This window comes from Corvus kubaryi, unplaced genomic scaffold, assembly GCF_017639235.1.
Source record: "Corvus kubaryi isolate FWS band 111438036 unplaced genomic scaffold, C.kubaryi_AGA036_p1.0 37392, whole genome shotgun sequence".
Taxonomy (NCBI): domain Eukaryota; kingdom Metazoa; phylum Chordata; class Aves; order Passeriformes; family Corvidae; genus Corvus; species Corvus kubaryi.
In genome coordinates this window covers 2,682,939-2,700,370 of record NW_024581131.1, presented here as the reverse complement: position 1 = coordinate 2,700,370, position 17,432 = coordinate 2,682,939, and the positions used below count along the sequence as shown (strand labels likewise).

The window sequence follows — 17,432 nt, the reverse complement described above, 5'->3', positions numbered from 1 at the left end:
TTTGGCTTTCAGAGCTTTAACTAATTTGGACTTCATTATTTTTCATCGTTCTCTTTAATGTAGCTGTTGCATCTTAACATTTGGCAACAATTTTTCAATACTCAGCTGAATTGTTTACTTCTTGTTTTTCTTAAAAAAAAGCCCATCTATGGCTGTGCTTGCCCAAAGTCAGTGCTCTGCAGCCTGTTAGCTGAGTGCCTTAGCACGGGTCTGGCAGAGACATGGGCTGGGAGATCTTGCTGATAGCATCCTCACCTGACTTTGCTGAGAACTGGTTTTTGCCAGCTGGGTGGCAGGGGCACCTCCTCAGAAACCTGTTTTACAGCCTGCTCTGCTGGGTTTATGCCAGTCCTGGACAGCTCTCTGCTCAGGTGACCACCTGTGCTGCCCTGGGACGCTGGTGGGTCTTGTGCGGGCTCTCGCAGAGCTGTCTGGGGCAGTGGCACTGCTGGGGATAGAGCCCATCCTTGGCATTCTTCCTGTCGCTTGAGAGTCAGGGGGTTTCACTGAAGTGACTGTGGACATGCAACTCACCTGACTCCTTGGCAGAGCTGAACACAACATGCTGCTCCCTGGGGAACAGAGCTCAGGGAAACTCCCTAGGAAAACCTGCCCTTTGACAGCTCCTTACAGGTGTTAAATCTACTTCGCTGTTTTATATGCTGTAGCACCAAACAAGAAGTGCATTTATTTGGTACTGATTATAGCTATAATATTAACCCTTCTTTAAGACAGGGAATTTAATGCAGATTGGTAAAGTTTGGCCTCAAAATCAACAGAATCCATTTTAAGTTATCATACATTGCTAGAATTATTTACTCATATATCCTGTCTTTCAGTCCAGATGTTGCCTGACTGGCAGGAGCAGTATGCCAAGATATTTTTCTGATGTTGTCCCATGTGTGTGATAAATATATTTGTTTCTAGAGCTGCTGTTTGTCTGCAGCTCACAGAGCATCTGTACCCTGACAAGCTCAGAGATCAAAAAGGGAGACACTGTAGGAAAGAGTCTGGACAGCTCTTTTCTTGGAGAAGTTGGGAGCAACTGTAAGGGTTGTTTGTCCTAAAGCTATTGGTGGAGCAAACTGGGCTGAGGTTGGAAAAGAACAGGCAAATTACTCATCCAGTGATTCTTGCTTTTTCACAGGTGGGTGGGCCTTGCTTGTTTTTGAAATAGTTTAGCCCATGTGAATCAAAACTGAGGTTTCAGTAAGACACAAATCATTGCCTAGTCCTTGTGATTTCTACTGACTGCCATCTAGGTCTCTTCCCTAGCAGTGTCACTGTCTTCTCCTCTCATTTGCAGGGCCAAAGTCCAAGCATTTTATTAAGCTATCAATGTTGTTTGAATTGAAACAGGAAAGAGAAATTAAAATCCACCAAAAAATCCCCAACAAAAAGACCTCCAAAGTGCAAACAAAGAAGAGCAAGAGTAGAATTTATCTGCTCAAAGTCCTGTGTGTGTAAGAAACTCGTGCAGTATTGTGCAGGGAGGCTTCCATGCAGCTCTCAAAAATTCTTCCCAGGCACACTAAAATTTCCACAGTTCGGCCTTTCTGACTTGACACACCAATGCTGCTGCTGTTCAGCACAAGCTGGCAAACCATCCTGATGAAAGTGGAAGATTGACTTTGCTCTGCTGTAAATATCATTGCCTGTTTACTTGCCCTTGAAAATGCCATGAATACTTTGTTGCTGTGTAATGAAGTATAAGTTATTGCAGTGAGACTATTTGTAATATGAAATGGATCTCAGTAAATATAAAAGCCATGCTACATTATACTTCTTTACAGGCTGTGAAGACTGGAAACAAAGTTCATAGCTTTGGAAAGAGGGAACAAGCCATCAGGAGGAATCCTAATGTTCCTGTGATCGTAAGAGGCTGGCTGCACAAACAGGTATGCATGTGAGCACCTGTTTCTGTTCATATACCTCAATGCAATCATCAAGGAAGAGCAAGTGCCTTCCAAGGAACTGAGAAAGCAGAAGCTCGAGTGTTGGTGACACACAGGACAGTGTTGGGTACTTCCACAGACTTCCATAATGAGAAATTCATGCTTGGCAAGTGTGAAAACCAAGGTTTATGAATGGGTTTGGTTCAGAAAAGGAAACCGATTAATGGACATCACCATCACAGCTCAACGTTAAGGCTATAACTTTGTTATCTAAATCTGGTTATTTTCCCTGTTTTATCCTGCTGGCTTGTTGCCATGCTGATCTTGGACTCCCTCAGAACACACTCAGCCTGAGGCTGGCTGTGGAGGCCTTATTCTATCTGCTTGCTTATGCCCTTCTGCCCTGATCAAAGGCTTAATTCCAGTCCATATGCCTTTTGTTCTCTAGAAGTAGGAGGGAGAAAATTACGGGAAGTTGGGACCCATTCACCACACATTGCTGTCACCAAGACCAGTAGCCAGCAAAGACTGGATTATAGAAATTTACCCAGTGAACAGAATTCTGCAGCTGCTATATCTTGAACTCTTAAGCTGACAGAAACACATCCTTGAGTATAATAAGTAAATAAAGCTGTTTGTTGTATGAGAATACTTCCCCTGCTTCTAATTTGGCAGCCAGTGTCTCCCAGATTATCACCCCAGAGATCCAGCAGCTAGGTTTAGGGATGGGTAGGAGAAGGCTGAAATCTGAGGCTCACAGTTATGATTTTACATGCACACAAAAGTGAAGTAGCTGCCAGCTCTCTGCTTCCTCCTGAGTGCAGAGATATAATTCTGCTGTGTTCTGCTCTCTGCTCTGTTGACATCCACTACCCAAGCCCATTAGTTCTCAGGACAGAATCAGAACTCAGACACAGTACATGTTGCCAGCCTTGTAGCATGAAAATGGGAAGGGAAGAAAGTCCTTCCCTACTGAATTTGACTGTGGAAAGGAGGAGGGCAATAGCTAGAGCGATGTTGTATATCCTATTTTCTTCTGTCCTCTAACCTCTGCTTGTATGCCCTTAAAGCCTGAAGGTGCTTTTTATGCTGCTGGTCTCATCAAAGCCTACCTGAGCTGAAGAAGCTGTACTTGCTTAGGTTATAGTCTGGCAATTTTAAAAGCTTCAGAAATTAATTTCAATGCAAATATTACTCATTTTGACAAGGTTATATATATCTATATCTATCTCCACAGGCATATTATATCATACTTCATTAAAATTTGCACATTATACGTCCTGTTTTATTTCCTGAGGAATATTTGATTAAATTACATTTTAGGCATGGGTAACATATGGTGATTGAATTATAGGATATCATTGCCTGAAATGCACAGCTGTGTAGTGATTTTCATTTTGTACTGCAGGCAGTCTTTTTGGAGTTTGTGCCATCCAGAAACACACTTGGTTTCCTTAGAAAGGAAATATATTCCAAGGAATTTTTATATATATTCCTTGCAGATAAATCTGTATAGATAAAATAAGCATTGGTTGAGTATAAGGTTAATCTGAATGCTGTTTGGGATGAGAGTTTAATTACTTAATGAAAATTAGCAGCTTGAATATTCTGCCCTCATTATTTTATAGCTGGATGTTTTGCCTCTTATCTTTCTTAGTACATAATATTTTGCTGAGATATAAACTATTTGTTTTGCAATTAGCAATCATATTTAGGTAAACGTCTGGTAAACTACTCACTGGATCAGCATTATATCTGTTAACTTTCCTTAAGTGAAAATCACATTTCTTGTGTTTCAGGATAGCTCTGGAATGCGATTATGGAAGAGACGATGGTTTGTGCTTGCTGATTATTGCTTGTTTTACTACAAAGGTGAGTTGGTATCAGCTGTTGTGAGTTAGTCTGAACAGTTCACCTGCACAAACCACGGTGAATGCATGAACTAGCTGAACTCTTCAGATAAAGTTAGCTGTTCTGAGGTGAACAGTGAAACATTTGCTTGGCCAGACATCTTAAATGCACAGCAAATTCCAGGCCAGAGTAGGGGAAGCAAAGGATGCTGTATGATTTTTTTTCATGTAGTTTATGTTTGGTGCATGCCATGGTTTATGTTGCAGAACATCTGACTGCAATAAATAAGATTTATGCCATCTCTGGTCTGTGTTGTGGTACCTACTTGCTTGCACTTGGACATCTGAGTTTTTTCAGAATGCACTATGGCCAGATGAGGGCATTGGTTCAGCTTTTATCCAAGGGACAAAGTAAGAGTAAGAACTTCTGAATCCAGTAATTCCAAAAAAAAAAGGAAAAAGGTTAAGTGTGATCTTAGACCAAACTAGGTATTACATAAGTTTATTTTCAAGTCTTCAATACTTTGTGTGCTACAATTTTTGGAAAGCATTACAGAATATCAGACTTGGAATTCATATTTCTAGATGCTTCATTTCTGCTGTTGATCACTTGGAGCCAGCTGTAAGAGAGGATTCCTAATTATAGCAATTAGCCTAGATGGACGGTGCTAAATGGAAGATCCATCATGATACGCAGCCTGTCACAGTTCATTTGGCACAATAAGCTTTATTCTTGAACTGTATTCTTCTGGCCAAACCTAAGAAGCAACATCTACCCACCCACCCCCCCAAAAAAGAAAAAAACTTCAATAAAAACCCAAACTGCTTTAAAAAAAAAAAATCTTTTTTCTTTAAAAATAAAGCATTTTTCTGCACTTATTATTGGTGTTGTGCCGTAAGTGAATAATTCGAGTCAGAAAGGACTTGAGGAAGTGTTCTATCCCACTGCCTGGTGAAAGCAGGGTCAGGAAAGGAGTCAGCCCAGGTTGCTCAGGGATTAATCAAGTGAGGTGTTGAAAACCTCCGAGGATGGAGATGGCACAGCTTCTTCTTTGGCCTGTGCCCCTGCTGCTCTGTCCTTGGGAAAATGCTTTTCCTTATATCTAGTCTGAACCACTGTTCTTTCTACTTAATGCCTGTTTTCTCTGTGTCCTTAGAGGAGAATGTATTGCTAGCCCACTGAACAGTGCAGGGATTTCAATTCTGGTTTTTGATTCCACAGACAGCAGAGAAGAGTCTGTTCTGGGGAGCATACCATTGCCTAGTTATGTAATATCTCCAGTTGGACCTGAAGATCGGATAAATCGCAAATTTTCTTTTAAGGTACTGTTTGCAAAGCTTATCAGCTAATCATAGTTTATTTGCCTGAGAAAAGCTGCTGTTGTAAACAAGAACATCATCTGTTTTCCTATTTTACTTGTTACTAGTTTTTAAAAGCAGACAGATTTATTGACTGCCTGTTCAAATGTGACATAGCTTTTCTTTTTTTTGCTTATGAATTGACATTCATGTCTGTTACTTTGTAAGTGTCCTTAGAGCTTGATGAAGTGTCTGTGAGTAAAGAGCCTGTTTCTAAAATCAGAAATTAGTATTGACAAGTTGTTCCAGTACTGCTTACAAATTGGAAGAAAGGTTGTCTAATTTACTTTGTAATAGAGTCCTTGATCTCATAATGGACTGATGTCTGTTTTGTTTTGTTGCGGTTTTTTTAAAAAGAAAAGAATCAAATCAGTTCTCACAGTTAGAAAATGACAACTTAGTCATCCTAAGTAATACGGATTTTTAAAGGAAAAAGTACTCGTTCGATATAGTTTGAGGGTGGTTTTGTGTTTTTTCTTTTTCTAAAAATAAATATAATTGTATAATTTACAATTCTAGTCTTTGTTATAAAAGCCTATGGATATGAAATAAAACATACACTTCTTGATAGTGCAGAAGCCTGACTCCAAATGATTGTCTAAACTGCAGCACTTAAGCAAAGTTTAGAAACTTCTGTCCCTGTGGCAGATTTAAAGTCAGAGCAGAACTTGTTTTTCTATCAAGCAAATGAGTTATTTACTTTAAAAGTAATTTACAGATCAGATTTCAATCAGGCATCCTTTAGGAGATCTGGAAATCTTTATTTAAATATTTTCTGTGCTGAAATTATGAAGAACTTCTGATGTTCTCTTGCATTTTGATTTTTTGAGGTATTTTAAAATTAAGACTGCCTTTTATTACTTTCAGTTCTATGTTCAAGTGGATACTGGTTTGAAATTTATTGAACAAATATTAACTTGGGAAATGTGTTTAAAAAAGATCCAGTGCACTTTGTGGAAATGTTTATTGTACTTTTTCAAATGCATTGAACATGAGATATCAGGATAAAGCTACAAAGAAATCTTTAAGAAAATCTTTCCACCCCTAGTGTTTACTGAGTGTGATTCATAAAGCCCTCTTTTTCTAGAGCCTTTTCCCAGGAGGAAGCACATACTGAAAGAGGGGAACTCAATGTACTCTTCTAGGCTTCTCTGCTTTTTATTTTATTCAAAAGTGTTTACACACATGCTCTTGAGTCACCACTGGCCAAGGGAGAAGAATCCATGGTGTAATCATGGTTAAACCTTTCCAGAAGCAAATGCAGACTTCCCCTGTTCCTTTTAGGGTGTGATATCTATATGAGCTCTACCAGGTACTCAATCTGAGTCTTTTTCTGAAAATATTATGAGCCAGAAAGCCAAGACTTTCAGCACAGGATCATTACTGAAAGGTTGATATAGATAGAAATAGGGTGTTGATAGCAAAAGAAAGTTTATGCTAGAAATTTCTGTAAAAAAACTGACATTACATATATCAGTTTGTCAGGCCAGTTTTAACTCTGCTTTAGGTGTTAGATGATTGACTGCAGGCTGGATGCTGCAGTTTGGTATTATTTGGACCTAGCTCCGAGGGCAGTAGGAGGATTTTGTACAGTTGCTGTGGTATGGAGCCTGTCCAACATTGATGTTCAGTGGTCATGGAGTCGGCTGTGGGCACCCCGCAGCAGGAGCACGCCCGTGCTGGCATTCCGTCACTCAGCAGCCGTTACCTTTATCTCATCTCTTCAGAGCACCTCGAGACCCAGAGCACAGATGGACGTTCTGTCTCGCAGCGTAGCGCAGCCAGAAATAGAACACACGGGCAGATTAAGCCCAAAACAAAGAGAAGACTTTTTTTGCATTTAAGACCTGAATGAGTGGGAGAATGCACCATGACACTTTTTACATTTGGCCTGTTCTTTATTGAGATTGTTGCAAATCTTCTGTTACAACAGAGGGGTTGGCTCCCATTTGAAGTGGTAGTGAGTTTGGAAGCTAGCGAAACAGTAAAACTGCAAAAAAATTCAACTCTCGTGTTTGCAAAACTAGAGGAAGGAAATCTGCTTAGCAAATACGTGGATGCTTTTTGCATATGATTTGGTTAGAAGGAGGCTTGTAAAATACATGCTCACTGGGGCCTGTGTTAAATCCTGCAAACTGTTAAAATGTGTGCTGTAGGAATTCTCAAAATCCTTTTCCTTTCATCACCTCCTGAGGTCCAACTTAAGTTTTTGTGTCTCTTTGGGTCTTCAACAATTGTAGGCCTCCAGAGCTGCATACAGGCTTTTGAAAAGCCATCAAACCCCTACTTTGAAATGTAACAGTATGGGAGTTTAATTTTTTCGTTTAGAAACTGTGCTTTTAAGTATCTATCTTGATACAATTTTCGACAGTTGACAGTTTTTTCACTTCCTTTATTTGTGCCAAGCAAAGTGCTGTGACCAGCTGAAAGCCACTGTCACTAAGCTGTGTGTGAGCCTAGAACTCGGGATCCTTACTGCATTATTTAGTTCAGCAGCTCACATCCTAAACATATTTAGTTAATCTAATTGCTGCGTTTTAAAATAGTAAGTTTTTGTTGGTACCAGTATGAGTGAGCACAAATTCAGTGTTTAGACTTTAATGTGAAAAGGCTTGCACAACATTAGTGTATATAGCTGGAAATACTTCCTGGGATTAAGAAAGAGCTGACTGTACTTTGTAGTAATACAGTAGTTTTAAACAGGAGTAATACCAGTTTAAGAAGGTTCATGTCATCACAGTCTCTTTGGAGGCCTTGTTGTCCTCAAACATGAAAATTATTTTTAATTGGTCTTTCTTACAAATGGAAGAATTTGTTCGTCGCTTAGACCTGCTGAGACCAGGGCAAACTTCTTATCTGTTTCTTTGATCTCACTGGTTTTCCTACCAAAAATTTGATGTAGTTTATTCCATTATGTTCTCTGAATCACTGTTGCTTCCTTAGGCTCCCATATTGCTCTGGGTCTGAGGAGCCAGGTGAAGAAATGCCAAACGTTGTAAATTTGAGAGGTGCTGTTTTCAAATTTGCAGGAGGGGAGGGTTCAAGCTTCTAGAAATCCTTAAAAAGCTCAGTATTATTTAAGGGTGAAAGATGAGTTAGATCATAGTGGGCTGTTGTTGAGTTTGTAGTGAAGGTTCAGAGTAATAATTCAGTTTTTGCTCAGAAATGGTTCATAAATATCAAAATTAAGGAGGAGGAGGAAATTTCTGTATATTATAGCTCATTGACAGAACTAGCTTTAAAAGATTACAGTTATTAGAAAACTGTTCCTTTCCTCATCCCTTTGTTCTATGAACGGTGGCTTCTTTTCCCCTAGGTATTTTGAACAAGTGGATGTGAACAGCTATAGGCATTAGTTACTTTTAGTACAGTCTTTTGTTAAGTGTTTTTTTTTTTTTTTAAACATGAATCTTTTAATGATTTTAACTTGTTTAATTTTTTGTCCTTGTCTTGTCCTGTTGATATGCTCTTGGGGTTTACTGTCCATTTCTCCTACTGTGCACTATGGGAGAGAGACTGCTTTTCTTCTCAATCTATCCACATTAAGGAGTCTGAATGCATGAATAGGTACCAATATTATTTTTTCCCTGTTGTGTGTATGGTGTACATGTGGGCATGTGCTGTGTTTTAGGCTTTTTAGTATGCTGTAGCCATCCTAATAGCTTTGGCTTTAAAAAAAAATCCCAACCCAAAAGTCCTGCTAGCTTCTTGTCTGCCAGCAGGGACAGCTGCAGGACATTGGCACGAGGTGGCTTTCTTGCATATAAACCACACTACTAATAAATAACTGAAATCAATTGGAATTTTACCTTGACCAGTGTTATGTATTGCAAACTTCAGGATCTTGTGGTTGTTGATAATCGCACACCATCTCCGTTACCCTTCTGAAGCCGGGGATGTTTACGGCTGTGAGAGCTTCAGTCTCCCAAGGGAGAGTGGTGCAGCACAATTTACATTTTGATACTGTTTTCACCTACAGCCTCTTAGGCAGTGCTTGCAGCTCTGTTGAAAGGAAAACCTAAACCACAAGTGGGCTATGTTGATCAGGGTGTACAGATCAATTAAGACAGCTGTTAAATCCATTTGTTGGTGTGGTATGCAGTCTCTGCAGATAGTTACGAAAATTCTGAGTTTTTAAAGCAAGTGTAAAACCAGTGAATGGTCGGCTCCTCCTGCATCATCTGCAGTGGGACATGCATAGTCTGCTTTGCTGCAGGAATCAGTTCACTTCTGAATTTTAACACCTTCTGTGGGCTCAGCCTGCTCCGTGAAGGAACTCCTCTGTAGTCATGTAATGTGTGGTCTCACATTAAAACGACCATTCTCCTTTATATCTGGAGCTGCCAGTTTTTCTTCTCTTCATACCCTGGATGGCAATCATAAATTGTAGTGAATTAATGCTTCTAAATCATACTTGCTTTGAGCATTCTAGTGTTCTAAAAATGGAGAAAAAAAGACAACCCCCAATAACAACAAAGAAAAACCAAAGAACTCAACCAGGCAAACACGAACAAAGTTCTTTGATTCCTAAATACGTGATTGATCAGAGCTATTGTTTAACGTGTGTAAGTCCTGTTTTCCTGTGTTCAGGTAGGCAGTTAATGGTGGGAATTGAGAAGAAACCACCTTGCATTCATTCCCTTTGCACCAATACTGTTGGGAAGTGGAGACTCTTTACAACAGGAGAGTCTTGACTTCTTTATGTAACCTTTTCCTTCTCTTCCTTCTCCTCTTCCTCCTTTTTCTAGCTGGCTGTTCTACTTCAGTCTCCAGTTTTCAAAACAAACTCAGGCATCCGTGCTTGAGGCGCAGAAGGGAAAGGCCGTGTTTCACACATTCGGGAGAACAGCCTGCCATAGGAAGGGAGTAAATTCTGCGCAGAACTTATTTAAAAGCACTGTAATAGCAAGCACATATTTTGCTCTTTGGAGTTGTTGATAAGAAGTCTCTAAGGTTATGGTAATTTGGGAGTTTCAGGGTAAACAACTGAAGTTATAATGTTTAGGGAAGGCTGCACTGGATTAAATAGCCTGGGTCTTGTCAAAACTATTGTTGTGTTTCTGAAGCCATCTGTGATTGTCTCTACAATCATTTTTTAAAATTTGATTTAGAATAATGAGGGGGAGAAGATTTCACCAATATAAAAAGAACAATTATTTAGGCAGGATTTGCAAAATACATTTACCCTTTAAAAACAGATGTAACCAAATCAAAAATTGGATGTAATTATTTTTATCTTTTTAAAAAACCCTGTGTCAGCAGTATTTAATGCTATTAGTTTTTGTGTGTGATAGCAGGCTTAGTTTTATAAAAATAAAGTTTAAATTACTAATTTGATTTTAATATCATTACAAGAGCTTCCAAGCAGGGTATACTGTCTTCAATTTTTTTGGAAAGTAAGGAGATGAATCTCTCTCTACTAATCTGAAGTGTATCAGGATTTACATCATTTGGTAATATTTATACTGTTGCTAATTCAAATGTGGGTGAGATTTGATTAAATTCAACTAGCCTAGAGTTACAAAGATATTCCATATTGAATCCATTTGAATACTGAATATATTTATAGAGGAATTGCCCAGTACCTCTAGTCTGCAGTGGAATTTCATGGAGTATTTTGGTGTGCAGAGATAATCGTCATTATTTTATGTGCTGTGATAATTCTATCAGTATTACTAACTTTTATCAGTAAGTCTTGTGACTTTGCAGCTAATATGCGTTCAAGTGCATGCTTTAACCAAAAGATCTTAACATGCATTATAATTGATTCTTAAATAAGCAGTTCAATTGCTTATACTGTAAGATTTTTGTCTGTGTTTTGTCTGAATAGATTTCTTTATTAAATGAGCTGGGAAAATTGACTTGCTGATGCACGTCTCATTGAGAATTTCTTAAATTTGTTTAGTATAGGGATTTCTTCTATTTGTTTAGTCCAGTATTTATGGCAAATTAAATATATCAATTAAAAGAAAACGAAAGGCTGAAATTTCCTACTGTGAAAATCAGAAGCACTGGGCTTTCAGCTTAATAGTTCTACAAAGAGGCAGAGGAATTTCAGTAAAAATTGGAGTGCCTTTTGAGTCTGCTGCACTTATTGTGGTAGATAATTTACACCAAATTCAAGAAACAGTCAAGGAATCTGGAAAGTTGTTTTTAAGTACGTTTTTTCTAGGAAAAAGTGAAAGAGCTGTCTAACTTCTATTTCTTCTTTTTCCTTCCAGGCTGTTCACACAGGTATGCGGGCATATATTTATAACAAGAATTCTGTCATTGGCTCTCAGGCAGAGCACACAGGGATGCGGACGTACTACTTCAGTGCTGACACCCAGGAGGACATGAACGCCTGGATCCGGGCTATGAATCAGGCTGCTCTCATGCAGACACGTTCCTCACTGAAGAGGCAAGTTCCACTCAGAAACATTCAAAATAAATTTAATGTATCTTACATAAATCACGCCCTTGGTGGTTATTTGATGCTGCTGTTTGTAAATATTTGCATAAAACTCTTTCACATTTTAAAGAAATAATTGTTTTCCGTTTGCATTCTGTTGCAAATCGGTTAACTGATATTAATTAAGAGAACCTGGTGTTCAGTATTTGTGTATGCATGCAAATTGTGTGCCCACCTTTAGTGACCTGGATTAATTTCTCTCTATGTATAATATTTTAGGGAATTTCAGGTAAGAAGCTCCAGTTTCTGTGGGCACATTCATACACTTGCAGCAGCCAATTGGCAGCCTTTGGGAGAAAGAGGTAAAAGAGAAAGAACAGAAGTTTAATGAGTTGTTTCAAATGAGTGTTTAGAACTAGGATTGAAGTGCTGTTAAGGGGTAAAAGAATGCTAAAGATGGGTAAATCATAAGTGCACAGAGTTAATGGATGTCAGCTAATTTATGCAGGTATGAACTGATTATGAACCAATTCAGCTGTGCCAAAATGTGCTTCCAGTTTTTTCCTTTTCTTTAAATTGATGTAGCCTTCTTGATGTTTTGGCGTTGGAATGTGACTCTTTCCCTACACCTCCATGTGAAGGAAGACTGTTCAGAGACAACCCTGCTTTAACCATTGTGGCTGTAAGGCTTGAAATGTTACGGTGCAGTTTCTCAGAGTATCTGACACTGCTGCTCTCTGTTGGCCAATCAAATATAAGCAAAGGATCAACATCTCTTCCAGAGCTTTACATCCTATTTGTGTTAAGGCTTTCTACATTTAATTTAAATTCCAAGAAACAAGCTGGTACCTGCTTTTTTCTTCTTTATCTTCTTTATAAAGACAGGAATAATTGAAAGAAAAATTGGGGGAAGCCTGGCACATTGGAAGTATTGATCCAGTGTCCTTCCTCCTAAGTAGACTATTCATTTCTAATTAGACTGAAGTGAAAACAATTTTGTCATGGCACTTACTCAGAATTTACTTTCCATAAAGCTCTAAAGAAGCTGAACTTAGTTTCAGAGATGAGGTGCTACCCTGAGATCAGCGATAACCCATTACATTGTGAGAGAAAAAAATGTTGTTGAGAAGCTTATTGTTATGAGGAGATGAAGAAAATTGCAGCTGAAGTATGTAATGTGTCAAAAGCAACCTGAAACTTTTAGAATCCTCAGACATTTTATAGCTTGTTCAAAGTTTAATATCAAGATTTCTGTTATTTTTTAGGCAGTAAGGTAGATAAGTAAACTAGTAAACTAATGTGCACTGCAGCATGGAGCAATTATTTTTTTTAAGGAATAGCTCCCCGATGGAAATTCCCTGGGCAATAGTCCTGACTCAAATGTAGATATTGCTGTGTTCTCTTGGCCAGAAATGTCTAGTCCCTGAGGCAGCTCCAAAGATGTGAAAGACTTTTTCTATATTTGCCATGAGCAGTTGGCAGCTTAGTTTTGGTTTTTTGGCTTTCAGTGTTTCCTAGGATAGGAGGATTTTTTTGACTTACAGCTTTTTGTACATAACATTATGTTGAACACTTCTTTCATACAGTACTAGTATTTTTGGTCATTTTTACAGATGTGTATAAATAATTTCTGCTTCCTTGACAGCACAGTAAATGTAACTTTTGTCTAACTCGGATGACAACTGATTTTTTTTTTAGCATATTTGTCTTAACATGCCAAATTTATCACGGTCTGCAGACAGTGATTTTGTAGGTATCCTTTCTAAAAGAGCAACGAGGCCACACCAGCTTTCCACAATTAAGCAGTGTTCATTACTGACATGCATTTTCTTTTCAGAGAAACTGAAAAAGTGGATCAGCAAGCTGTTCCCCAAGTCAATCATGTGGATGCCTGCAAAGAGTGTGTGAAGGCAGAGATTACAGACACAAAAGAAGGTTATCAGAAATCAGCTGAAATGCTTGGATATGATAAGCGTGAAGAGATAAGAAGAGAAAAGGAGGAGGAGGAGCGTTACATCCACAGAAAAGAAACTCTGGAAACCAAAAAGGGCAAGGCTAAGCATGCGTTAACAGAAGCTGATTCATTATTTCCAGACTTAACGAATGCATCGTGGTCCCAAGTAGCTCAGCCTCAGCCAGCTGAGAAGAATGGAACGCTTCCTAGTTCATTGAGTGCTGGCCTAGTGGAGCAGAATGGTACTGGCTCGTATAAAAGAGGGTTTGTTCCCAGAACAAATCCAGATAAGCAGTTTCAAAGAAAAAGTAACATGGCTCAAGTGGAGCACTGGGTAAAAGTCCAGAAAGGAGATACAAAAAGGTTAGTAATAGGCCCATCTTTAGCTAGATTGCCAAGTGACATTTTCGTAAATGAAAGGAAAATGTGTGTTAGTAATACCTTTGGTGCAAATCAGAACAATATTTTACGGAGACAATGTGTAAGAAAAGTTACTTTTTCCTTCAGTGCAGAATGGTATTTTTCAGGGATTTATCTCACGGGAAAGCCGATATGGGATTGGCTAATCAAATCCCTTTAATGTTGTCACAGTACTGCAGAGTAAGTGAGATTAGCATGCTGTTTTATTTTCCTTCTTTTAATCACTGTGGATGCTTAAAACTTCTTAAAATTTGCTTAAATTTTGAAGAGCCGGAAAGTGAAGTGCAACCCTCAGTTACCTCTTATTCATAAACAACCGCACAATATAAATTACAGATAATTGTTTGTTTTCCACTTTAAAAAGTAAAGAATGCTGATTACTTTCCTTTTCCCTTCTGTTCCTGTTCCAAACATCCATTCACTCCTCTGTGTCAGATCACTGCACTCAGATTCACAGTGTATCACATATTGAAAGGTCTCCATATATTCATTTAATTAATGAAGAGGTCCTAGTATGGTCTCCAGGATTCTCCTTTCCATTTTCAGTCCCTATAAACTATATAAATTGCACCAATGGGTGAAATCTGCACTGGAATGCTTTTGTAGTTTGAAAATGTTGTAATTGTTTTGCTTTCAAAGTCTGCAGTCAGATTAAGTACCAGTTGGAAAAATGAAGTGTTGAATATGTGCGTCTGTTCAGAACGTCACCTTGTGTCAAGTGGCAGGAAAAACAGTTGGGCTTGATGCTACTTGTGAGGATTTTTCAAATATGCTTAATCTACTGAATTAGTGTTTCATAAATCTGCTCAAATCTAATTATAGTATAAACAAACAAGAGACACTGGCATGTGGTTTTTAGGAGGGAGAAAACATTTTGGGAGTTTTTAAAATGGTTTTTGAAGCTAGCATTTGTCAATTTGGAACCAGTAAGAAGTTTAAGGCTTGCTAATTTTGTGTGGAAGTTCATTCTTCTACTCTTTTATCTTTGAAATTACCCTTGAAGAAGCTTTCTTACTATTTGATATCATTTAGCATCTAGACTGCTAGAGTCAATTAACTTCCATCTTTTTTGCTTGGATATCAATCAGTGCTTCCCAAAAGAATTATCAGTTTAATGAAAAAAAGTACTTGGTAAGTTAGTTCTTATTACACACATAGATTTACCTGAAATAATGCAGGAAACGACTGAACTAATGAGCTAATGCTTAAAAAGCTTCTGTTGGTGTTTTTTACATCAGAAGTACTGGCAGTGACAGGCTTGACTGATAGCTAAATAAGTATGATTTTCTTCCTAATTACTCGTTCCAGTAAATTAACTTTAGGGGTGTGTATCAGGTGCAGTGTTAAGATAGTGTTGTTGCAGGTGCCAGGCTTTGTTCTAGATAAAACCAGCTACCTCAGCTGGAGCTGCTAAGTGTTCAGTGAAAATAAAGATAGATGTATGTGTATATCTATGTATATTTGTATCCAGATATAGAGATCTAGATCTATTTCTGCATACACATGTCTCTAAAAATGTCTATTTTGGCTCAGTTGACCTTGTTTTCTTTGCCTTTTCCTGACAAATGCCATTATATTCTCTGTGTTCAGAATAAATTGCATGTTACCTTCCCAAAGACTAAGAGATCCATCTTTTAAAGGGCACTTTCAGCCTGCTGAGGTTGCTGCAGTGTAGTTAAATGAAGGATAGAAATGGAATGTTAGTTGTCAAATATGTTCCTGATTGCATGGTATAGAAATCTTAAGCTAGAGATGGTAATTTGATTGACATTCCATTTTGATTTTAGTAAGTGGTAGTAGACCACTTAATTTTTTAATGCTCCATGTTGACTGTTATTCCAGCTGAAATGTTACAAATAGAGAACCTCTGAGGATTCAGAAGGCTGGATAATTTTTGAACACAGAATGAGTGCAGTTTTATTTGTTTTCTGGCCCAGGTGTGTACAGATGCAGTGCTTGCCAGCGAGTTGATTATGACAAGAAAGAACTCTTTCAGATAAAGGGTTCACACAAATACTGAGGTTGCTCATATGACTACTTGTAGGAATGGCACCTTTTATATAGATCTTTAAATCTTTCAAACAGATGTTTTACTTCCCCTTTTAATAAAGCACTCCTTTTGCTGAGTTGTAAATGTTACCTGTCACTTTGGAGATCCACCTCTCCAAGTGAACTCTGCACTGCACTCCAGTGACATCCAGTGTAGCCATCTAATCCCACTCTGCTCTCAGCAGATGGGAATATCTGCTTTGGTAAGATTCATGCCAGCTTTTCAGAGAGAGCTGAAGAACTGGAAGAGGGTTTGAAAGGAGGCTTTTAGGAGATTTTGGGTTTAAGCAATTAAAGGTCAAGGTCAGGACCATCAAATGTCAGCTGTTCAGAAATTGTTAGGTTTTGATCTGGTTCCAGTGCCTGCATAAACTTAGTCAATGCATAATTATGAAGAATTTGCTATTTCTAACTGTTTATTTGCATTTTAAAAATATATAAATCCAATTAACCTTAATATTTCCCCACAACTACTCATGTTGAGATATTTTCCTTCCTTGCAAATAGTGTTAAAACCTTCCTTGTTATGCAGAACTTTCCGTTCTTTCCTGATTTGCTTAAGGAAGAAACATTACTTGTCTTTGTTGGCTTTTGTGCATTCCCATGAATGGGCACAGTGTTTTTAATAATAGTACTTGTTGCCTTTTGAACATCTGTCTTCTCTTTTTACAATATCTTCTGTGTGGTTGTTTCCCATGCCAGACTCTGAATGATTTTCATGGCCAATAGTCATATAATATGACATCAGGCCATTTATTCACTCTTTAATGTCTGCTTTCCTTTTTATATTCTCTATACCTCTTCATTCAAATGAGGCAGATTCTCAAGAACGGCTGCTTTTGCTCACATTTACTCTTAGTCTCTGAGAAAGCAGTAGTCCATAGTCCATTGTGGATTAATTTGAGTCATTTGGGACATCGTTCTTCATCTAGAAATTGGTGTGTCTCAGTGCCTATTTTTATATGATGCAAATTATCTTAAGCATCTCAAACCTTGTGTGGTAGAGATGCCACCAGCTTAAAGCCTGTCATCCTCAGCTTGAGGTTTCTCCCTACTTCAGATACTGAGAAAACACAGTGTGCCTGTATGTAGGCAGTTGCCTCCAAAGTTCAGCTCTGAATATGACTTTGCCTGTGCAATGTTACGCACATTCAACTTTGTTCTTTTTTTATAGCAGGCTGAAGTTTTGCATGAAAATGGCTCATATCAGCTGCTCCACGTACTGCTTTCAAAGTAACAGTTTTTGGTTCTTCTCAAATTCATTCTTTTCTAGAAGGAAGGCATGATTCCCCTTGCCCGCAGCAAAACTCACATGGTCTTTGTTTTCAGGCTGGTTTTGCTCCTAAAGCTGCCAGCCCTGGTGACTTCACTGACTGCTGCCAATTCCAGCTGATCTCAGTGCTCTACCTTTTCATGTCCAGTTAGAAAATAAACATGCAGAGATGGTTTGCAACATTCGGTAGTTTGCTTATGCCTTCATGAGGTCTCCACTAGATTGGAGTATAGGAGTGGTC

General features: G+C 38.4%; 1 protein-coding gene across 1 annotated transcript in view; it reads left to right on the top strand.

The window, feature by feature from the left end:
• The window catches only part of PLEKHA7 (pleckstrin homology domain containing A7), a 151,801-nt gene that overhangs the window by 101,886 nt on the left and 32,483 nt on the right, over positions 1-17,432 (top strand). Inside the window, exons 6-10 of the mRNA XM_042038788.1 lie at positions 1,794-1,898; positions 3,695-3,767; positions 4,968-5,068; positions 11,326-11,504; positions 13,333-13,812. Coding sequence (XP_041894722.1) covers positions 1,794-1,898; positions 3,695-3,767; positions 4,968-5,068; positions 11,326-11,504; positions 13,333-13,812 — 938 coding nt within the window. The remainder of the gene's footprint in view (positions 1-1,793; positions 1,899-3,694; positions 3,768-4,967; positions 5,069-11,325; positions 11,505-13,332; positions 13,813-17,432) is intronic.